Source organism: Melanotaenia boesemani, chromosome 1, assembly GCF_017639745.1.
Source record: "Melanotaenia boesemani isolate fMelBoe1 chromosome 1, fMelBoe1.pri, whole genome shotgun sequence".
NCBI lineage: Eukaryota > Metazoa > Chordata > Actinopteri > Atheriniformes > Melanotaeniidae > Melanotaenia > Melanotaenia boesemani.
The window spans coordinates 43,412,651-43,432,407 of record NC_055682.1 but is presented as its reverse complement, the minus strand read 5'-3'; the positions used below and the strand labels follow the sequence as shown (position 1 = coordinate 43,432,407).

The 19,757-nt window shown below is 44.3% G+C and overlaps 1 protein-coding gene across 1 annotated transcript; it reads left to right on the top strand.

Moving 5' to 3' along the window:
* Window positions 1-13,903: 13,903 nt before the first annotated feature.
* On the top strand, window positions 13,904-19,757 carry ccnd1 (cyclin D1). Its single transcript, XM_041992424.1, has 5 exons — window positions 13,904-14,364; window positions 15,664-15,879; window positions 16,490-16,649; window positions 16,860-17,008; window positions 17,091-19,757. Exons 1-5 carry the CDS (start codon window positions 14,167-14,169, stop codon window positions 17,244-17,246), a joined length of 879 nt encoding a protein of 292 aa, XP_041848358.1. The 5' UTR covers window positions 13,904-14,166; the 3' UTR covers window positions 17,247-19,757.

Genomic DNA, 19,757 nt, shown 5'->3' with positions numbered 1-19,757 from the left:
CATTTTAACTGTGGCAACCCTCCCCATGAGTGATATGGGTAAGCGCCTCCACCGTGAGAGATCATCCTCTATTGCTTTAAGTAGCTGGACATAATTTAGCTTTGTGATAGTGATAGTTTTTTAGATAGATGCACGCTGTTTTAACAGGATTTAGATGGCAAACCAGCTCTGCTTAGTAACTGTCATCCACCTTCCATGATTTGCATATTTGCTGTAGGTGCAGACACACCATCAAACATCTGGGTAAGTGTGTTGGGGGGTGGTAGTATTCTCTCCATACCTCTTTGTCTTCTTCCCTGTTTGTCTCTCATTTCTCTCTCTTTCTGTATTATGTATGCTTTTCCTGTGCTTGGTTGGCTGGTGTCCTGCTGATTGGTCATTGCACACACCTGTAATTCATCTTCATCCTGATGAAGATGATGATCAAACATGGTCTGTTCTCCTGTTATTGTCAGTGCTATCATTCTCTGCATGCCTCTGTACTTTAGTCTCTGTCCAAGCAAAATCTGGTCTAAGATCAGGCCTTTAAAAAAAACTATGTTTTTTTTTTTGTTTTAATAAATGTAAGGGTGGTTATCTTATCATTAGTTATGCTGCCATGGGCTTATACTACTGAGGAACATCCCATGATGCACTGGGTTCTTCTGTCTATTTAATCTCTCTGCTCTTTATTTTCTATGAAGAAACTTATGACAGTATCAACATTATTAACTTGTATTTCTCCTCTTCTCTCTGCATTATGTCTACAGTTAATTGAATTAGCATCATCTACTTACAACTTCCTGCGGCAGCGTAGCAACTTCCTGCTCCAGCATAGCGACTTCTTGCTGCAGCGTAGCGACTTCCTGCTCAAGCATAGCAACTTCCTGCTGCAGCGTAGCGACTTCCTGCTGCTGAGTAGCGACTTCCTGCTCAAGCATAGCAACTTCCTGCTCAAGCATAGCAACTTCCTGCTGCAGCGTAGCGACTTCCTGCTGCTGCATAGCAACTTCCTGCTCCATCAGTGACTTTCTGCTCTAGCGTAGTGACTTTCTGCTCTAGCGTAGCGACTTTCTGCTCCAGCATAGCGACTTTCTGCTCTAGCGATTTACTGCTGCAGCATAGCAACTTCCTGCTCCAGCATAGCAACTTCCTGCTGCAGCGTAGCAAATTCCTACTCCAGGATAGCGACTTCCTGCTGCAGCGTAGTGACTTCCAGCAACAGCGTAGCACATCATCTACTGCAGCACGGTTGTCTTACAGGATACTGACATGACTCAGGTGTCTGAGGTTATAAAGATCATTAAACTCACCAGTACTGCCACCGAATCATGACTAAACCTAATTGCTCATGTAAATGACTTTTTTCAGGATTTTAGAAATAAAAAGATGGTTGGATATATGACATTTAAGGAGATGGAAAGTCTAATAAACTCCATGGGTCTTATTTCTAAAGCTGGCATACGCCAGTTCTAGTGAATTTCTGGGATTTATAAAAACCAGACTTGGAGGAAGAATGTCCCTGCCTCCACATCTACTCTGACCCTGCTGTACCCACAAAATCTGTAGAAACTGGCAACTGTAACACCAGGTGCAGAATAAAACCAAGAAAATGGTGTGAAATGTGAGACATTTGTACAAAATCAAATATTACCATTCAAATCACATTATATATTAAAGTTATTTGCAAAAATAAATAAAGAGGCACATTTGATGTCAATACTCCTGGGAGTGCATGTGCTCACACACACAAACATATCAGGATTTACAAGAGAAATGGGTATTATTAATGAGAACCTCAACCACTAAAATATGTTCCATCTTCCATGTTATAAAATCCATTCAGGCTAAGTAAGGCGACAGTCTGCTGCTGTTTTGAAGGAACTCACTGAGACAGATCAGAAGGTCATCAAGGATTTATTAAGACACAGTTCTTTCACAGAGAAGCTTACGGAACTTAGGGAACCAGGGAACCAAACTAGAGTCCGGAGATCAGCCAGAGAAGTCGGGACCGGGAAGGGGTGAGTAGAGAAAGTCCATCAGTATGGAAACGAGGTCAGACAAGGAGCATTTGAAGCCTGGTGAGTAGATTGATTACAGGTGTGACTGGTTAGTATTCTGGAGATTGGCTGCGATGATGCATGGCAGGAGTGGGTGTGTCCGTGGCGGAGCCAGGTACGGGTGTAACAGCTGCCAGCATGTGCCAGACAGGTTAATAATAATTACTAATAAAATAACATGCTCGCCATGGAAACATGCTCATCAGTCAGAACCCTGAACAGCATGTTTCCCACCTCCAGCTGTTCAGAACATTGATGGTTGGATACAAAACTGCATAAAGATGCACAATGCCTTATCTGGCTCTGCTGGACCATATGGAGCCAGACTCCGAAATGAGCAGGTTTTCAGAGACCAGCAAGACTTACTTCATGGCTCATGAACCGGTTCCGAATGCCGAGTGCTGTGCTCTCGGACCTCTGCGATGGTCTGGTCCACTGCAACGGTCTGGGACCTCTGCGATGGTCTGGGACCTCTGTGATAGTCTGGTCCACTGCAACGGTCTGGGACCTCTGCGACGGTCTGGGACTTCTGCGATGGTCTGGGACCTCTGTGATGCTCTCGGTTCGTCCCAACATTACATGAACTTTCCTACGGGGGGGAAGAGCAGGAAACACAACGATGCAGTATCCAGCAACATCCGGTTTCCCTGATGGAATCGCTGCTGGTGATGCAGTAAAGTTGCAGTAACAACCAGAGTCTGTCCAGCGTGTCCTAGGTTTTCCTCGGGGCCTCTTTCTGGTGAGACGTGCCCGGAACACCTCACTAGGGAGGCGTCCAGGAGGCATCCTGACCAGATGACTGAGCCACCTCATCTGGCTCCTCTCGATGTGGAGGAGCAGCGACTCTACTCTGAGCCCCCCCCAGATCACCGAGCTTCTCACCCTATCTCTAAGGGAGAGCCCGACCACCCTGCAGAGAAAACTCATTTCGGCCACTTGTATTCGCAGTCTTGTTCTTTCAGTCACTACCCACAGCTCGTGACCATAAGTGAGTGTAGGAACATAGATCGACCAGTAAATCGAGAGCTTTGCCTTTTGGCTCAGCTCTCTCTTTACCACGACAGACCGATGCAGAGTCCGCATCACTGCAGACACCACACCGATCCACCTATCGATCTCCCGCTCCATCCTTCCCTTACTCGTAAACAAGACCACGAGATACGTGAACTCCTCCACTTGGGGCAGGACTTCATTGCCGACCTGGAGAGAGCACTCCACCCTTTTCCGGCTGAGAGCCATGGTCTCGGATTTGGAGGTGCTGATTCTCATCTCAGCCTCTTCACACTTTGCTGCGAATCGCTCCAGGGAGAGCTGAAGATCACGGCCCGATGAAGCCAACAGAACCACATCATCCACAAAGAGCAGAGACCCAGTCCTGAGGCCACCGAACCGGATCTCCTCAACACCACCGCTGCGCCTAGAAATTCTGTCCATAAAAGTTATGAACAGAATCGGTGACTAAGGGCAGCCTTGGCAGAGTCAAACCCGCACTGGAAACGATTCTGATTTACTGCCGGCAATGCAGACCAAGCTCTGACACCGGTCATACAGGGACCGGACAGCTCGTACAAGCAGGTCCGGCACTCCATACTCCCCACGTACCCCCCACAGGAGTCCCCGGGGAACACGGTTGAATGCCTTCTCCAAGTCCACAAAGCACATGCAGGTTGGTTGGGCAAACTCCCATGCCTCCTCAAAGACCCTGAAGAGGGTGTAGAGCTGGTCCACTGTTCCACGACCAGGACAACAATATCCGATGGACCCTCCTCTCCAGCACCCCTGAATAGACCTTACCAGGGAGGCTGAGGAGTGTGATCCTGCTGTAGTTGGAGCATACCCTCTGGTCCCCCTTTTTGAAGAGGGGGACCACCACCCCAGTCTGCCAGTCCAGGGGAACTGTCCCCGATGTCCACGCGATGCTGCAGAGGTGTGTCAGCCAAGACAGCCCTACAGCATCTAGAGCCTTAAGGAACCTTAAGGCCTTGCCACCAAGGAGCTTTTTAACCACCTCAGCGACCTCAGCCCCAGAGATGGGAGAGCCAGCATCAGCTACTCCAGACTCTGCTTCCTCATCGGAAGACGTGTTGGTGGGATTGAGAAGGTCTTCGAAGTATTCCCTCCACCACCTCACAACGTCCCAAGTTGAGGTCAGCAGCCCCCCATCCCCACTGTACACAGTGTTGATGGAGCACTGCTTTCCCCTCCTGAGCCGCCAGATGGTGGACCAGAATCTCCTTGAAGCCGTCCGGAAGTCATTCTCCATGGTCTCTCCAAACTCCTCCCATGCCTGAGTTTTTGCCTTAGCGACTGCCAAAGCTGCGCTCCGCTTAGCCCGCCGATAACAATGGTGTTTATGGGCAAATGAAATTAGAGGGAAGGTAACTTCTTTTCCACCTCCAATAAACCAGCAGAATTCCAGTTCCCTTCCAGACATCTTTCTCACCTGCTTGAACAGCATGTGGTGAGGTCTGCAGTGTGTGTGGTAGTGGTATCCACCACGGCATTTAAAGTCAGATGATTAGCATACAGCTAATTAGCATACCAATAGAGAATAGAGCAGTTGTACCAGCAGGTGTAGCCATGCTGCGTTTTCTCACCTCTGCAACAACATGTTTTATTAAAAGTCATTGCTTGTTTTTTTATGAATATGTTTGTTTCTGGACCAGCGGAGGCCTGTTACTGGTACATGAATCAGTACTTCTGGAGTCTAAGTCTTCATTTAGGAGGAGGCTAAGTCCATCATGACACACCATGAGATACTAGTTTTAAATTAATGGAAGTGAAACAAAGCCATGTTTGATGGCTCAGAGAGAAGGAGGAAGCTTCATGATAAAATGACCTTTTAGTCGAAAATATGAAGGTACAACAGACCGTGTTGCATGCTGGGAGGAATCAGTTCCAATGAAAATCAAGGCTGCCTTGTTAGATTTACTTTTCTTTCAGTAAAATTTCTCAAATTTGGTTAAGATAAAAGAGTTGGACAAAGAAAGAACTAAAGAGAAGGTGTTTTTATGGCTCTTTACAGACTGATGGGGGTAAAAAAAAATAATAGGGCAAAAAATCTGACTCCTCCATTGAGGCAAATAATTAGTCATAAAGATGTGTTTCAATATTAAAATTAATTTTATATATATAACTTGATCCTCCTCTTTGGCGCGTCTTCCCTCTGACACGGCGTTGACAGCATCTCCACCTGCTGCCCTCCTCCTCCTTTCTGACCTGGTGATGACCACGCCGTCCCCACCAGAGAAAACCTGTTCTAGTTTTCCAACGTGGTTCATCAGGATCTCCGTCCTACATTCTAAAGACATCTGTTTCTTCCTTCTTTCCCTTTCTGAGATCTCTGTCCCCTCCTCCCCTCTATGGAAATGATGTGATGAATATTTATTATAGGCGTTCACCTTATAACCACCATGTGGGCGGGGCAAGGTGGTCCCTCATGTGCACCCACCTTAGAGTTGATTCTGATTTATAAATGGAAACAGGCTTGGGACGTGCACGCTTTTAGAAATCGAGAAGTTTTTTGTGCGCTCCATTTCCTTTTTTCCCCTACGTATGGTTTAGACATGAGGCCCCTGGCCTGCTGAGCTCTTTTCTGATTAGCAGATTCTGCATCTCATGTGGAAATCCAGGTCCCAGATTCTGGAGGAAGACTGGAAAGGCAACAATCCAAGACCCTTAAAGTGCAGCATGAAGTTCCCACAGTTGTGGTGATGTGGGAGCCATGTCATCTGGTGCTGGTCCACTGGGCTTTACTAAGTCCAGAGTCCACGCAGCGTCTACCAGGAGGTTTTACAGCTCTTCATGCTTCCTTCTCCAGAAAAGTTTTGTGGAGATGTGGACTTTATTATCCAGCAGGACTTGGCACCTTCTGAGCCTGAGAGTTGCCGGTTCGATCCTCCGCCTGTCAAGCTCATGTCGAGGTTGGTTGAGCGCCTTGCATGGCAGCTTCCGCCATCAGTGTGTGTGAATGGGTGAATGTGATGTATAATGTAAAGGCTTTGGGTACAGTAAAGCGTTATATAAATACAGACCATTTAACCATATATTATTTTCCCCTTTTCGTGAGGAAGCTGGAGCCTATCCCAGCATTTAGCAGGTACACCCTGGACAGGTTACCAGTTGATCGCCAGGAGAGACAAACAACCACTCACTCCTTGGGATAATTTAGAATCACCAATTAACCTAACCTTACTCCACACAGAAAGGCCACCTCCCCCAGCCGAGGCTCGAACCAGCAACCTTCTTGCTGTGAGGCTGTGGTGCTAACCACCACACCACCGTGCATACAACTACTCACCTTACTCAGTTCTCTCAAAAATGTGTTTGTATCTTATATGACAATGGGGACCAAAACCTGACAGAAGACCTACACAGTTTGACATTCATTACTGAAGATTAAGGTTAGTATAAGAAATATTCTGTCTATGAAGTGTGTGATTTTGTTTTACTGGCATATTTGGAACTTTTTGGTGAATGTTGTCTGAGTAATGATTGTTCAAATATTAGACTACAGGCATGGATGTGTGTTTATGCGTTAAATTCTCCCCACCTTTAAAGCCGACATCCATCAACCAAACAGCATTAGGAAAGCTTATTAGGTCTTTGCCTGCAGGTAATATCCACATACTGCTTCCAGTTTACTTCTTATGAAGTAAACTAGGAATTATTCACATATCTCAAGTTTAAGGAAACATGACACGCAGTCCCATTTATGTTTGCATTTGATACCTTCAGGGTGAACCTGCAGATTTAGGATGTTATCATTGATATGAAGGAAACCAGAAACCCATCAAACACACCTGGGACATCTCTGGACCAGCTGTGGATGTTTAATGTGCTAAACCTACATGCAGGCTGGGGATTATTGTGAAGTCTTTTACAACCAAAGAAAAAGAAGTTTTTGTCTTAGCATGTCGGAAGTGAAGGACACAAACAGACACTAAACAGTTAAATATCACACACACACACACACACACACACACACACACACACACACACACACACACACACACACACACACACACAGTGTGGTTCTGGGGTTTTCCAGGCTGTTAAAACAAAGCCATGAAGGTGATCTGGTGAAGATTTCTCAACGTGGTTTCAGGAATTCTCGTGTGCTGATGCAAAGTTTAGGCAAAAGTATGCAAATAAATGGGCAGAGACCAACACTTTGAAGAAATGCTCTGATTCAACAGAGAAGGCGTGTATAGAGGTGGTTTGTGGAATGTAGTGTCCTCTTCACCTTTTCTTCTCAGAAAAAAGTCAGGTAGCTGAAGATGTTGAAAGCGACGCTATAATCTCATTAAATTAGTGTCACATGGTTGCAAAGCTTTATTATAGCGGTTAATAGTAGAATAAAAGAAGTGGCTGCCACATAAAGACACTGAAAATGAACATGTGGACATGTTTTTATGTATTAACATGTGCAAATGTGGACTGGTTAAGATGCAGTAACTACATTTGCAAAGATAAAAATCTGTTGCATAATAACCAGCATGAGAAGGTACAGCTGAGGTAGGACAGTGCAGGAAGTCTGCTCTTCAGACTTGGTCTCTCACCACATGTCGTATCACCACCACGACAGTTGTGTAAGACATATCACTTTTCTAAAGGTTTAAACTCATTGAACGATCCATTTTACAATGGTGAGAGTTTAATTCCACCACAGCTGCAGCATGGCTGCTATCAACCGGAGAAAAACTTGAAGAAATCACCTCTGCTCTGCAGCGCCGATGCAGTACTTCCCAAAACCATTAAAGCACACACACACCAGAAAATGAATAGAACAGTGTCATGATCATGTTTGTCATTTATTATTTTGGTTTATTGTTCTTAGTTTAAGATCATGGTTTTGGTTTTGTCTCATTTTGTTCTGTTCTGGGTTCATGCATTTAGTTTGGTCATGTTTCCAGTTTTATTTTATTTTTGGGTGTTTGTGTTCAGGGCTTAGTTTCGTGTTTCTTTGGTTTCTGTTCATTAGTGCATCTTGTCTGATTGCCCATTCATGTCACAGGTGGTTAATTTGTCAATCTGTGCATTTAACTCCTGGGTTTTCAGCTACTCCTCGTTGGATCCTTATGGTTAACTCCCTGTTATGTGTGGATTTTCTGTTCCTGGGCTTTTTTGGAAATAAAAACCTGCACCATTCTGCCTCCTGCCTGATCTGCCCGCGTTTTGGATCTTCACCTCCGTCACCAGTGACAAACAGTCAGGTTTTGAGTGGTTGAAACTGCTGATTTATGGTGAGACGGAGCAGGAACGAAGAGGTTCGCAAGTTTCGCTAGAAGTGCGTTTCTGTGAAGAAGTGAGCTGAGGTCTTCCATGTCGCCCTGATCAGAGCATTCTCAGTTAACCCTGAAAAATTCAGCAATTTTCCCCCAAACCTGTTTTTTATGGATAAAAGGCTTGTAGTAAAGCAACTCTTTTACTGCTGATGGAACAGGTGCGTTTCAGTTGCAGCATCTGCTACTAGAGTCCATTATGGATTCAAAGGTAAATTCCAGTGCCGACTGGTCAGAAATAAGTGGTCACTGAACCTCAGTTCTGATTGTAGCCTGGAATGGTATACATCATTCCCATCTCAGGAATCTCGGCTTTCCAGTGGTGTATAACATGTGGAGGTAGTTGGAAGGGAGTCTGAGTAAAATACAGATTTATTTATAACATCTTTCTCATGGGTCTGGTACCAGTGTGTCCACCCAATTGTTATAACAACAATCATTAAAATATTTAGAATGGTGGCTGTAATAATAAAAGAAATAGGAGCAGAACGGCTCAGATCAGAAATGCTGGACTGTACTGGACCCCTTGGTGAAAAAGGGACTCAAGTAGCACACGTTTTAGTATTTCACACTGAGATGGCAACACCTCGTCAGTTACTTTAACCCAACCCTGACCGTTTGGTGTTATTTTAAAAACATAAAAAGCTAAATCCAAAAATGCATATACATGGAACAATTTTATGTTTATGCACACTGCCATGACATTATGCTGGAGCCATTTGCTTTAGCAGTTTTTTTTTATATTGTTAACTACCCATCATCAAATGTAAACAAATCACAAAAAAAGTCCAAGTTGAGTCCTATTTTTTAAAGAAAGTCATGCGGTCACAGACAATGAAAAGAACAAAGTAAAATTTCTTAGAAATGTCCATTTTAATTCTTACTGCCTTGCTGAACTAGATGAATCCACCTTGTACGGCCGAACACTGATGGTTGAAGTCTGGGGTGAGCCACCATCAGTCCAGTTCAGATACTTGTCAAAGCAGCACCCAGTAGACTCACGTTGTGTGTGAGAGAGATATGGGATGCATGCATTCCAGCCCACCCTGCCCCCCCTTTCTCAAACCCCTACTGACCCATTGTGTTGAGGGGTGTTTTCCTCTTATCCTTGCCCTTGGCCCTACATGGCCCCTAAGCACCCACCCATCTTGCAAGAGGAGCAGTGCTGCTGGGTCAGTTGTGGTGCAAGACGCACACACACACACTTACACACAGATCGACCCCCGCCTATCTGTGTTCGCGGATCACTTCACAGGACAATCTCCCTATCCATCTTTGCAGGGTCATTGTGGACCTGCCCTCAGCTGAGAAAGGAGCCTCATTCACAGGGAAAAAGCCTCCTTCTCTGCCTTCTCCCTCTTTCACTGTGTGAGGGAAGCCCTCGCTCACTGTGTGTGTGCTGTTGGAGGTCATACTTAGAATATGAAGAGGCATCAGGACTTCAAAGCTGGACACAAAATGTGGGTGAAGACAAATGTCAGCACTTCAACGCCCCTGCAAACTCACACACAGCTTCACTTTAGCCAAACTAAGGTGGGGAGATGAGTACTGGCAGCCATGTAAACACATACTTGTTTTTTGTGACCAGCGTGTCACTCTACAAAGCTACTTGGTGGGCTCCCACAGATTTACTATGTCTGTAAACCCCAGAGGCATCAGTAAGGTTGAAGATAAATAACTTTAAAATTCAAAGTTCTTTAACGACCCTTTAGCCCTACATTGCCATTTTTAATTGAACATGTTAAGGCCCCACCCCCATCCCTAAAAACGTTTGACCCAGCATCATCTTTATCCAGTCTCTTCTCTGAGATCTCTACAGCCAGGAAAAGTTGTGGTAGCTGCTGGATAAAACAATAAAAACATTAGTATAGTATGCAGAACTCAGAGAGACACGATAGGGACTCATCTGCTATTTTCAACTTGTTGAAAAGGAAACAGTGCTGCTTCATGCACGTTGTAGACAGCTGTTCCCCTGCACCCTCCTCACATCTCCAGCCGGTAGAGAACCTCCCCAGCAGAAAGTCTCCTGCTGTGATGGAGCTTCTGGGAACAGCAACCAGACCAGACTGTTAAGACTTTCTCCTGAAACTCTGCGGTGTTCATGTGTGGCAATTGTCAGTGTGGTTTCCAGCTACACCTGGACAGGTGATTTGGACCCCGTTCTCGTGGTGTATTGATGTGTGGGACGGGAATGGAGGTGTTAACCCAGTCCTATGCTGTGGGACATCATGGTCAGCCAGACTCGTTGTACAGATGTTGAATGGTGGTTTTGTGGTTCTAAAATCAGGTTTTTATGAGAGCAAAGCGAGTGTGGAAACGCTTCCAGGACTTAATTCACTGTCTTTTTGGACTTCTTTTCTCCTGTAATTTCTTTGAATTTTTAAATCCCTGTAACAAAAAGGACAGAATAAAAAACAGAAAAATACATAAATAAGAGCAGCTTTCCAGGGAATTCAGATGTATTCCCTGGAAACCCACTGATTCCACTGAAGGTTTGGAGCAGGTGCTGTTTGAGTCCAGCTGAGCGTAGACGTGTAGGAGTAATCTGATCCAAAATGGCCGTGTTTACATGAATTTTAATTCCCCTTTAATTCAGAATTTAAAAATCCTCTTTAAAATGAACTTGTAAACATCAAATCCAAATAAAAATGGCTGTTCCAAATTAAACTTCGATCCAAAGTAAGTGGAAGATTATTCTGATTTTAAATCTGAATTGAATAATAATTGAATCATGTAAAAGTTCATTCTGCTTTAAATTAATTCCGGTCATTCCCCTGTCCTGTCGCCATGACGATACGGTATCTACCTCCCTCCTCTTCCTTAGCTGACCACAGTGAAGCTGTTGTCGAGCTGTTGCTTCACAACTACAATCACCATCAGAGTGAAAATGCTTCTTGTGGTGGTCCATGTTGTAGATGAAAGAAAAAGAAGCAGGAAATGTAGTTTGTTTTCTTCCGGTAGACGTAAATACGTCACGTCCCCCCGTCCAATCAGAACCCTTCCCAACCCCCAGATCCAAAGCAGAATTAAATAAGGCCATTAAATGTGTTTTCCATGTAAACCTTAATTTGGAATTACTATTTCCATGTAAACATGAAGGAGAATACTTTAATTCCAACTTATTTAATTCTGAATAATTAATTCTGAATAAGAAAACACCATGTAACCGTGGCCACTGTTGACCTGAGTAAGACCAGTTTTCAGAGCTCATCAGACAAACATGTTCATTAACATTTTAAAAGATCTGACCAACATAGCATGCCACTGCAGGATCGTAAGGGTTTGCATCCAAATAACTAATAAAAAGTCTTGTATGAAAAGTTATGAAGATACGAGATAAGGAGCTATATAAGCGTGGCTCACTGACCAGTTAAAAACCTGTAAGTACAACCTGTACCAGTTTTTCTTCTGGTCTTGGATGTTTCAAGGCTTATTTACCTTTTAAAACTCCCTGCACCACATGTACTGATATGCTTTACTTAAATAAAACACTAAAGAATAAACACGCTGATTGATGAATCAGCAAGAATCCAAAATGATGAATAAGTGCATAGAGTGGCCAACGTGACGGAGCATTGCATGGCTTTGCAAAGACAAAAAGAAAGGGCCATCATGTGGAAATTCGGAGGCTTAACATTTATTCTCTGGCTGCGGGATGAACTGTTGTGTGATCAGTAGTCTGAACCTGTCCTCCGGCTTCATCTCAGCTCCCCACTGTCCCTTTAAACATCCCTCGCCTGTTACCATAAAGCTGCTAGAAGAGCCTCACTTCAAAAGTCACATGCTCCACTTCCCTTTGTTTCCCACAGAAAGAGCCAGTTTCCCCGTGCACGAGGATGCCTGGGAGGAAAGTCATATGGAAAGAAAATAAAGAGTCTGAGAAGTCCTGATTTAGCACACACACACACACACACGCACACACATATATATATATATATATATATATATATATATATATATCTCCTTTTTAATTGTAAAATGTCATCTTTCAGTAGCAGAGCTTTTGGTCTGGTGTTGGGAAATCATATGAATTCTGTGAATACACTAAAACTGTATACAAGAGCATCTGCAGCACATAAACACGTGATGTGTAAACTTAATGTAAAACAATCAGGAAATTCACATTTTATTTGTTTATTTTCTACTTTCTTCATCCCTCATAACAACAAACTGGAAATGTGTTGTGATGTGACTCCAGGCTGTAAACAGAGGTGTAACCCTCTTCAGGCATTACGGTAGTCAACCCAATAGCCCTGAGAGGAATTCCAAGAATGTGAGGAGCTCTGATTCATATTGAAACTAGATTAAAATGTGCTCAGTTTAAAGCCTTAACTGTTGAGAGTGGCAGATAAGCATGGTAACTCAGCTGCAACGGCTTTCTGTTGACGTGGAAATGTCTGAGCACTCCTTTTAAATGTTGGCTGTCGGAGGCTTTTCTGCCCCTGGCTGCATGAAAAGTAGCCGTAAACTGTCAACACGTCAACACACTAAATATCTGCTGTTTATTTGAAAGATGGACATGGAGAGGATTATGAGAGGATTATCAATACAATGCCAACTTTTCCAGAGCAACAAACTTTTCCCCACATGAGGAGTTACACCAACATCTGCCTAGTAACAGCAATTCCTCCCATTGGTGCAATTCCAGTCTCCTCCCGTTGGTGTGTGTGTGTGTGTGTGTGTGTGTGTGTGTGTGTGTGTGTGTGTGTGTGTGTGTGTGTGTGTGTGTGTGTGTGTGTGTGCATGTGTGTGTCAGAAAGTCTTCAAACTTTACAATCTGGACTCAGAAATATCTTTATTCTGAGTAGCGTCCATTCATTTGTTGACAGATTTCAATTCATTGAACTTCTCAGAAAAGGTCAGTAACTTTAATAACTCAGCATAAAGAACTTTTATCAGTCTCAGGCCATGAAGTTCAGTTGCAAACAGGTTTGCTTTAATCCAGGAGCTTTGCCTTCACAGATATCCAAATGCCAAGCAACTTCTGGCTGAGTGGACCACTGAGGGGATGTTCAGGTTCTTGATTTACCTGCACGGAGCACGAGCAGCTTCCAGTCCTGCTGATCAGTGACAGCAGTTTGTAAGAAGATGTACGAAGAGAATAAAACGTCTGAGTGATGTAAGCGACTCGTCCTCTCTGATATGTGGAGTAAATCTGATGAATGAATGTCCTCCATGTGCTCGCCTCATGTTAGCTGCTGCCTTCATTCAATCTCTGAGAGCCTGAGGAGGAACCAGGAGGCTGTTATCGCCCCCTGTTGACAACTAGGTGCAACTCTCTTCAGGTCATCCCCACCTCCCCGGACTCGGACCTCCCACCCCCAGAAGCTGCCAGGAGGAGGGGGGAGGTGCAAAGAGGAGGTCTTCCCCTCTCTCTCTTCTGTCTTCTATACATATATATGTATATAACACAATCCCTTCCTCGCGCGCTCCCTGGCAGTCTGCATGTCTCTTTGATCCCCCCATCCCCCGACCCCCCTCCACCCTAACAACAACTGACGTCAGTGCCCCCACCCCATTCCCTCCTCCCCCAAGCTCCTACTTGTTCCCAGTGCGCGCACACCGAAAACTTTGTGTGTTCGTCTGCGCACGGGCGCGCGCGCCAGCCAGAGCGCGGAGCGGTGGGTTTTTGTCTGGCGGAGCAAAGCGTCTGATCCTCAGAGGTCTCGCGCACACCGAAGGAGTAGCAACGCAAGCAGCGAGCAGAAAGAAAGCTATTTAAACCCGCGGGGACGTGAAAGAGTCCGCGTGCTCCCCACAAATATCCCGCAGGAACATTTACTTCCACACAGCGCGACACTGTCCGCGGCCACCTTTAATAAGCTCCTCTTAGCTGAAGTATTATGGAGGACCAGTTGCTGTGCTGCGAGGTGGACTCCATCAGGAGAGCCTACCAGGACGTGAACCTGCTCAACGACCGGGTCCTGCACACAATGCTGAAGGCGGAGGAAAACTACCTCCCCTCTCCCAACTACTTCAAGTGTGTCCAGAAAGATATTGTTCCCAAAATGAGGAAAATACTAGCCACCTGGATGTTAGAGGTTGGTCATCTAAACTTTAACTCTTCTTCTGTAAACGAGCGCGCGCCAACAGGCTGCTGCGAGCTCGGACTCACCTGTGAAACGTGAAAAATGAGAAAGTTTTTGCCTGTCGGAGGTTTATTGTCTGCTGCTTGACTCCGCGTGTCACTTAAAGCCGGAGAGGAGTCTGTCCTGAGGAGAGCTGGGTGGTCTAGTCCGCAGTCCTCCTCCCAGCTTCACCACCCTCCAATTCAGCATTTAGAATCTTGTATTTTCCAGAAGCTTTTTAAATGTTCTAATATTGGCTTTTTAAATTGATTTATTTTTTAATTATTATTTCCCCAAATTAACAAGCAATGTACACGTATGCAGTCTGGCCCGTGCCAGTAGCTTTTTACGCGCCATCTTTGTTGTCGTGTATGAAGAGGATTTTAATATTATTAAAAATCCGCAATGTGACAGTGAATGACAGCAAAGCGGTTAAAAGAAGCAGAAATGCGTCTAAATAACGAGTCGCTTCCAAACTAAAAGCTAAAGCTAGTTGTGCTGCTATCAGCTGGTAAAGTTAGTTTAGCTTCCAGCGGCGGCGCTGGCCGTGAAGGTCGCAGCCACAAAAACGGTCATTTCTCTGAAGAACTACATGAACAAATCCAACTTAGCAGTTGGATTTGACAGATTAAACGTTTTTAAACATTTACATCAACTTTTGATTTGATTTTTTTGCCGTTTAATATTTTTTATTCATTTTTTAAATCGCGCGCTGGAGATGTGGAGGAAGCGTCGCCTGCAGCACGTGAAGGAGCCTCGACTCAGAAATCAATTTATTAAAAATGCCCCGTCGCGTGTATCCGGATCTTTTGACCACCATCCGATCAGGCTTCCGATAAGGAACATTTACATGTTAATTTTATGCATCCTGGTAATTTTTAAATATTTCTAAATATTTTTTGAAAAGATGACGAAGTTGAAATTGGAGTGAAACTTGCGTCGACGCCACCTTTGTGTCTCAGTCAGAACTGACTGCAGACTATTTTCATTAACTGTAACCTCAGAGACTCTCAGAAAAACATCATTTTATATCATCTTTTCATCATTTCGGCTGCATGTAGAAATCGAGTTGCAGACAATAAATACACTTATTTACAGGTGAAACTTTGAAGTAGAAATTCACAGAATAATTCTGTTCTAATTTCTTTTGGGATGATTGTGCTTCGCTATTGAATGTAAACAGCTGTAGGCGGATACGGTATGGGGGGGGCTTGATAATGCATATGAATGGGGGGGCAGCAATCCTCTGAAAGTGCTTTTCTCACCTTGCAGGTCTGCGAGGAACAGAAATGCGAGGAGGAGGTTTTTCCACTGGCTATGAACTATTTGGACAGATTTTTATCAGTGGAGGCCACCAGGAAAACAAGACTACAGCTGCTCGGAGCCACGTGCATGTTTCTAGCATCCAAGATGAAGGAGACGGTCCCCCTCACCGCGGAGAAACTCTGCATCTACACGGACAACTCGGTCCACCCAGGAGAACTGCTGGTAACTGAGTTCTGCAGACATGGATGTTACATAACACATACAGTGCATGATCAGCATGCACGGAGGCCACATAAGCAGAGAGCAGAGGTTGTACAGGTCACCTGATGTAGTGGACCTCATATAGAGGACGTAATAAGAGGGTGGTGGGGGGGTGGGTGTCTGATACAAGAAGGTAGAAACGTGCAGCAGTGTGAAAGGCTGCAGTGACTTTCTCATGGTGACTGGAAGGCCTCTCTGATTTCATGAATGGTCTCTGTGACTGCCAAGAAAAGGCGTATTTACAGCGACACCTAGTGGCCACAAGAGTGAGGTGCAGGTTAATGTTTGCAGATGTTCGCGTGCAGCTGCTTTTCTTGTCTAGTTAGACACGGGGACATCATAATCATTATGAGAAGTAGTTTATATATAGATCACATGTAAATTAATCTTAGTTAAATTACAAGATTTTCTTTCAGAGAGATGCAATAAAAATTGCAGTTTCACATTTTTAAAAATAAATGAAGAGAATGAAGTTAAAAGTGGAGGATTACACATAAAAAAAGCCACATGTCAGCAGATATCAGGGTGAGTCTGAGCCAGGCTAAATGCTTGTGCTCTGGTCTGTCCACAGCAGATGGAGCTGCTGGTTCTCAACAAGCTGAAGTGGGATCTGGCTTCGGTCACCCCTCATGACTTCATCGAGCACTTCCTGTCCAAGCTGAAGATCTACCCATCCACAAAGCAGATCCTCAGGAAACACGCTCAGACCTTTGTGGCCCTCTGTGCTACAGGTAAGGCGTATGCAATTATTATTTTTTTCCTTTCTAAACAAAAAGTTGAGTAAATCTCAGTTCCTCCCTGGAATTAGTTTTTTAGGGTTGTTTTTTTACATGAATTGTTTTTTTTTTTTTTTGTTTTTTCAAATAATTTCCCCCTTTTTTTTGTCATAGAAAAACTTCTTTATGTTAAACTGTAAAATGTTTTTTTTTCTCTTTCTCCAGATGTCAACTTCATTGCCAGCCCTCCGTCGATGGTGGCGGCCGGCAGCGTGGTGGCAGCGGTTCAGGGTCTCTACCTGAAGAGCCAGGATGCCTCTCTGTCCTCCCAGAACCTCACCAACTTCCTGTCGCAGGTCATCCGCAGTGACCCGGTATGGAAACACAGCTGCAGGCGTCCCGTTGGTTGTGGTGGGGAGTGTTGCGGTGGTCTTGACTCGGTGTTTTTACTTTCAGGACTGCTTGCGGTCGTGTCAGGAACAGATCGAGTCCCTGCTGGAGTCCAGCCTGCGCCAGGCTCAGCAGCACAGCCAAGCAGCAGAAACCAAACGTGTGGACGAGGATGTGGACCTGTCCTGCACGCCCACAGATGTGAGAGACATCAACATCTGAGCCAATGGATGACCACGTCGCTCCGTGACCCGATGGATCAATGGAAAGTTGTCAGAAGGGGCTCATGGGTGGGCCAGGATGGGGTTTGTCTCATCTGAACTCAGCGTCCCCTCCTCCTTCCTCCTCCTGCTTCCTGGTGGGCTGCTATGATTTCCAATACGTCACTCACACGCCCACCGTCCATTATGGCTGCCAAGACAAGACAGAAGGCCCCGCCCGCCATGCAACACACCCGTGGTGTCCCTCCCCTCTTGGAAAAAGAAGTGAACACTACAGAAATGTACCAGAGAGAGAAAGACAATGAGCGGTGGGGGGGGGGGGGGGGGGGGGGGGGGGCTGGAGATGAAGCCACACATATTTTACTAGATGTCTTTATTCCCTCACTTGTTAAACTAGGAATCTTTAAATGACCACAGACTCAAGTGGCCTACTAAAACATCACAAAGTGTCCTGTACAGTAGGTCCAGCTCGTCTGTCTTCAGGTCTTCGTCTAGAACCTGGAGTGTATCTAAACAGAGAAGCTGTTTTCTTTTGTAATATATTTAGAAAAATTTAGTCTGACCAACTTCCCATGTTTGTCTTGTAGTGCAGACATTCATTTATCCCTGCTTGCTTATGTTTAGTCACTTTATCCCATCGTTTAGTCATCATTTAGTCTTAATCCTCTTCTCTTCCCAGCTTTTTTGCTTCTTTTTTTAAGCCAGTTTAGTGAGTGACGCTGTGTTTTATGATCCTAGAGACTGTTGGCTGCTAATGTGGACAAATGGACATCCTTGCTCGTTCCTTTACGACATTTATTTTGGCCGTTTCAGCTTGCTGTAGTTTGATAACATCAAATCAATGCACGTCTGTTCTTTCTTTCTCTCAGTAGGTAGACCTAATATCATTCCAATGTTAAAAAAAGCACTTTTGGTCAGCGACGCTGGCTCAGCTAGAAACATCATAAAGTTTGGAAGAGAACATGAAGATGGAAGAGGGGGTGTGACCTGGAGTGTTTGGGTGAACCACTCGTGCTGCTTGGTGCTGTCAGGGGTCTCCAACCCACTGCTTCCCAGTTTGACCAGTAGGGTGCAGGTAGAGCTGCTCTGTCCAGCTTCTAGTTAAACATCAGCACGCAGGGCCAAAGGCTAAAACTACAGAGGTTAGAATAAAAGAAATTGTCTTATTTTTCTAGTTAATAATGCTTTACTTTTTTTATAAACATTTATTTTTATAGCAACTGTCCATGGCGCCACCTGCTGGTGTTTAAGTCTGTCCAGAAACAGTAAAACTAAAACTCACCAGGTCAGCACCTCCCCCGACCTCAGTTCACATACTGCTCATGGATTATGGGAAACGGATAAAGTTTAAAAAAAGAGGAGTGATGAGACTATTGATGTGATTTTGCACAAACCTAAAAGACGTGAGCTGCGTTTCTTGGGGACTTGCCTATAAAAATATGGAAACAAAGCTGGCAACAGTACCAAGAGGTGAAAAGTGGCAAAAAAGGGTGAAGGCTCACCGACAGGGGGGTCTTATTGCTGTAGAGTTGAAGTCGGGGCTCCTACACAAGACTTGCAGCAAGCTGGAGGGCTCCGTTTTAATCAAAGGGTGGAAACATGCTGAACTCTGTGTAGGAACCCTGTACAGTAGGTTTCTGATTGTAATTAAGGATAGAAAGTAGGAGAGAAACACTCCTTATATTCTGCTGCTATAGAGGAAAATCCCAGCTATGTGTTTAAAGAAAACTAGAAAAAGATAAAAAAGAAATGGATTTAAAACGATGCTTTTCTCCTGTTGTTTGCTGCTACATTTTTTTGTACGTATAAATGTCAATATACTGCCATTCTAGGTTTGAATTTTCTCATAGAAAATTGTGTTATTGACATCCTCATTTGTTGTTTTGTGTAGATTCTATGTGATCAGTTTGTGTTTTTTTTTTTTTTTGTTTATAATTACATCATATGATTCTCCAAACTTATTCCAAAAACAAGGAAAATTAGACAATGTACAGATATGCTTTGATCCACAATACCTCATGTGACAGTCAAGATCTATCTCTAATTTTTATGAGTCTTTTTATTTGTTTAGTTCTTATTTTATTCTGCTGGCTGGTTGAGTCCAGCTCTGCTGAACCTGCTCGAGGTGAAGCATCTGCGATGGAAACCAGCGAGTCCAGGGCATGCTTTGATTCTGGTGCCATAACAGAAAGTGGGATATGTATAACTCTGTTGAGTGTTAAGCTGTCTCAGTGAAAGAGACTTTACCCCCTTTAGGCCCATAGTGGCCTTTCTTCCTCCCCCTTTTTATATTTATAAAGAGAAAAAGCTTTGTGCTCCAATTTTCAAACTGTCAATGAGTTGATTTGACGTTGTAAATAGATTCCGTGTCATGCTCAGTAAGCCATAGACTGTTTATATTGTTTCCACAAATCATTCCACACAGTTGTGTCTACTTCATGCCGGTCGCCTCCAGCTGGGACAAACTGTATTCATCTTTGTGTCAACAACACAATAAAAACATCAATTAGAA